The sequence below is a fragment of the Leptosomus discolor genome, chromosome 26 (assembly GCF_034619465.1).
Source record: "Leptosomus discolor isolate bLepDis1 chromosome 26, bLepDis1.hap2, whole genome shotgun sequence".
NCBI classification, from domain to species: domain Eukaryota; kingdom Metazoa; phylum Chordata; class Aves; order Leptosomiformes; family Leptosomidae; genus Leptosomus; species Leptosomus discolor.
Window position 1 is genome coordinate 884,279 of NC_141416.1, and position 4,476 is coordinate 888,754.

Consider the following 4,476-nt stretch of genomic DNA (forward strand, 5'->3'; position numbering starts at 1 on the left):
GCAAAAGCCCAGAGCTGTAGAAACATGCATAATCAGAGCTAGAACTGAAGTTTCTTGCAGCTACAAAAGTCCATGTTTCTCAGCTTGAGGAGGGCGAGTCTCTACAGGCAAATCCTTGAGTACACAAACTTAATAACTTTGTCACCCAATCTGTGATGCTATCGATTTCAAGATATTTAAGAAATTCAAGTGAGAAATAAAACCAGAAATACAGTATTGATGCAGCATAATTTTTAATAGGAGTGAAAGGCAGACGTACTTTTAAAGGCATACAGAACTGAAAGAGTACATTCCCAAAAACACATTACACCCTGCCTATACCATTCATTCAGAGTTAACGTTTTGTATATCACTTCCACAAACAAAAAACAGTTTACAAAGAACTGTGGTATCAAGGAGAAGCAAAGGAGAGTTTTGACAGCAAGAGAGCAAGCAGACACAGAACAGAATAAAGATAAATCATTGCAAGCGCTTCAACAGCAGCGCAGAGCACTCAAAGCCTCCGTGGATGGTGGCTGCTGTCACCAGGGCTCTGCACATCAGGGACCGCTGCTGCCAAGGTTCACCATCAATCCATGCTTGCTGGGCCTCTGTTGATCTTCACTATAGGGACGTTCCTGCTGGGTTTAGCAAGTGTAGCAGCTTCCGTAGCCAAACCTTTGGCCATATCGTGAACTGAAGGGGTAGCTGTAGCGGCCGGAGTAAAAGCCTGGGTAGCCATAGCAGTCCCCAGAGCCATAGAGGCCCCTATAGCCGCCATACAGACTCCCATAGCCGTAGCAGTCCCCAGAGCCATACACGCCCCGGTAACCGTACAGACCACCATAGCCGTACCGGTCCCCAAAACCATAGAGGCCCCGGTAGCCGTAGAGGCCTCCATAGCCCCGGTATCCACAGGGGCTCCCACAGTCGAAGCCACGGTAGCCATACAGGCTCCCGTAATTGCAGGGAGAATAGCAGTCATCATCGCAGCGGCCTTGGAGGAAAGTCATCTTTCTGCGAGAGAGGCAAACCTGCAACGCAGCAGCAGGGAAGAAAGCAAAAGTAATAAATACTTCCAGTGGCACTAACAGTCTCAGGGCCCAAAGACTTCTTCACTGACCCCATAAGACCAAGGACAGAAACAAAATCGTGACCAAATTTCTCAACTCTTTATTACATCCCATTTCTATAATTTTCTCATTTACCCACTCTTTTCAAATAATTTTATTTCTTTTCTTGCTTACTGAGATTGGTGAAAGCACTGACTATGGAACATACCTGTTGCAGATCAAAACCCCCTTGCTGCTGTTTCAGATTTTTGTTAGAGAATATTGGTAGGAGTTTATAACCCTAAATTTCTTTTAGGTTATCAGCTTCGCATAGAGCTCTACATTCCCAAATCCTTCAAGAAAGCCTGAAGTGGCTGATGTTTGCCATGATAATACAATTCAACTTTTGGGTCTATTGCTCCAAGTCCCATTTCAGTAATTTACACCAATTTCAATTGTCCTGCGGAAAAGCAGACAGCGCACACAAGAAACTACAGGGTGTTAGCACACATGAGAACATCTGCTGTCCTGCCAAATGGACCTGAAGACCTCCCTTAAAATAAATTAGAAGATTTAGGGAAGAACGCACTAAGGGCCACAGTGGGGAAACCCTTCTCTGACTCTGCTGCTGGCAGCTCTGCAGACCTAATAACCAGAGACTCTTATATCAGGGAGCCAGATACCCCAGGTACCAACAGGACCAGGAGAGTTTCAGCCCCAGCTTTAAAACTTGCATGTGTCAGTTCCTGCAACTCAGTAAGCAAAGATAGAAGGTACAGAGAAATCTTAAATTTCAGAGAAGCCACAATCCTAACAAATTATTAAACTGAAATTTCTAACCCTTATGAAGAGACTGAATGAAGGAAAGGCTTACCGAGTTCACTGGGAGGAGGAGGGCAAGAGAGCTGATGAGGAGCCTAGAGCTCTGAGCTCTTTTTATACTGTTTCTTTGCCCGCCCGGCTTATCTAAGACGCCCTGTGTATTCAAAAGGTTTGTAGCCCTATTGGTTGGAAAACAAATTTGCCTGTACACGTCATATCTTCAATTAATATAATTTTCTTCATTGTTTGGGATTATTAGTGTGTTCCTAGCCTCCCATATGTCACATATATTACAGGTTTCTTTCATCTTAAAATTTTCTGGGCCAACCACATTCCTGATACCATTTTATTGTCTTCACTGTCAAAACTGAAGTTTATTTTTATATAATATGAAAGCATTTGTAAGTTCCCAAAACCACTGGAGAAATTTTCAGTAAAAAAGGAAAATGTGTTTGAAAATATCTGTTGTTCACTACAAACTCTGACGCATCATGGCACAGGTTTCCTGTTTAAAGGAAATGTAAACACATTTTTAGGTATTTAATATTAAACTACATAGCAACTTCAGGAAACAGGACCAGCACAAACTACAAATAAATCTTAACTGCATTCCTCCAAAGTGTTCATGGCAAACGAAAGTCATGCTGGTGCATGAGCAGAAAAAATGTTTTCAACAGAAACACGACTACAGCATTGTTTGCAGTTTAGTTCACTAGAGGGCTTGACCGTGAGTTCAGCAGAACAAAGTGGAGAATACAAGTACGAACTTGGTCTGGAAAGTAATAAATGATAAGGATTTCACAAGATGTACTAAATGCTATTTTCCAAGGAACTCTTAATATTTTCTTCGCAAAGAATCAACCACATGTATCAAATTCGGTACCACAGTGAGGAATGCTGGAGTTTACTGCAGAGCTCCTTGTATGACCTTCACCTAATTTCTGGCATTAATTTGAATATAAAATAAGGATAATAATGAGCAAGCAGGATGTTGAGGCTTCCTCAGAATTTTGAATACCAAAGCACTTCATAAACACTCATTAATGTTCTCAATTTGCAAAGTGTTGCAGTATTTAAATATTAATAGTTTGTCACCGAAAGACACCCCCAGATTTAATAATATGGTCACTTACAAGACACACCAAGGTCTCTTGCTTCCAAGTCCAAATAAGGTGATGCATTATGTGTTTTATGAGAACTAAAAACTTTTCAAAAATTCTTCTAAAATAGAAAGAAGTATTTTGGAACATTCATAAGGCAGCTGAAAATTTTCTTCCAAATTGTGTTGTAGAACCTGAGGCAAAAAACAAACAAAGCTGCCAGCAAGAGATCCCCACCACCACGACAGGGCAGCATGCACAGGTCATGATGGTGCTGAATAGAAGCGCTACTCCTTTTCGGCACACCAAAGAAAAGCCTACTCCTTTTTCTCCCTTTGCACCGTAGATGCAAAAGCCAAGCAAATGGAGCACCTACACGCACATTGCACAACCAGTAATGGTCTAAACATCTCCCAAAATTATTCCTATCCATCCAACTTCAAAGAATTCCGTGCAATTTTACTAGAAATGTGCTGAGCCCATTTCTTCTTGTTTTAAGATGAAAGAAATTCTAAAGGTATTACATATGTGTCAGAACATCAGACACCAAAAATACGGAAATCATTGACTCCAATTACATCAACCCAAGGAATAATGCGTGCAACAAGATATGTTGTATAACTAACGCCTAAGTTTAAGAGGGTATATATATGGACCCACAACTCCAAAATTTTATTCGCTTCTCTTGAGCTACTCCCCTTGGTGAACCAGGTAAGTCAACAGTACTGACTCTACTCTCTTTCTGAAAAATGTATGTTTGTGTGTATAGATGTCTAGATGTTTGTGTGTGCATGCATGGACATGTAGATAAAAAACACACTTGTGTGTACATATATGTATGACATGTAATGTGTATCTACGTACACATATAGACGTTCTGTAAGAAATTTCTTGTTGGTTTGGAGATAATCCCAAACAGAATTCTCTGCAACATCAAGGAATTCTTTCACTGAAACTTTTTTGCTCTTCTTGTGCTTATTTAGTAGTAGGTTTTAAAGCATTGAATGTTTGAAATTTTCTGCCACAGTTTTGAAGTCATAAGTAGTTTTCAGTTCCAGATTATTTTCATTAGGTGTTGGGAATTCAGGTCCCTAGGGAAAAAAATCATGAAACATTTACTAACATACCTAGACATTCTGGAAGGAAATTCCTCCATTTCCTTGCATTCTTTACGTTTACGCCACGTTGAGTGGCACGCAGCACTACAGGAGATAAGGGCAAGCATTTGATAGGATGTTGGTCTCATCTGAATAAGCATCAGTACACTCAACTGGTATATTTTTCTTTATTCAAATTTCTATAACTTCTGGGGTGGGAAAGTTCAGTTCTCACTTGGTACAAAAACATATTTTCTATGTATAGTCAGCCATTTTCAAAAGGTGAGGGGGAAAAAATGGAAGAGTTTTATGGGATTCAGGAGATTAGAAAAATAAACTATATGGTTAAAAGGATGAAAAAGACCTGCAGCGGGGAGCAAGTTGCATTTCCTCATCTCTGTCCAAGCTTTGAGCCTTTCCTCCTGC

The 4,476-nt window shown here is 40.5% G+C and overlaps 1 protein-coding gene across 1 annotated transcript; it reads right to left on the reverse strand.

Annotated features, from left to right (window-relative positions):
- Positions 1 to 626: 626 nt before the first annotated feature.
- LOC104346861 (uncharacterized) lies at positions 627 to 992 on the reverse strand. Its single transcript, XM_009951751.2, has one exon. It carries the CDS (start codon positions 990 to 992, stop codon positions 627 to 629), a length of 366 nt encoding a protein of 121 aa, XP_009950053.2.
- Positions 993 to 4,476: the final 3,484 nt, after the last annotated feature.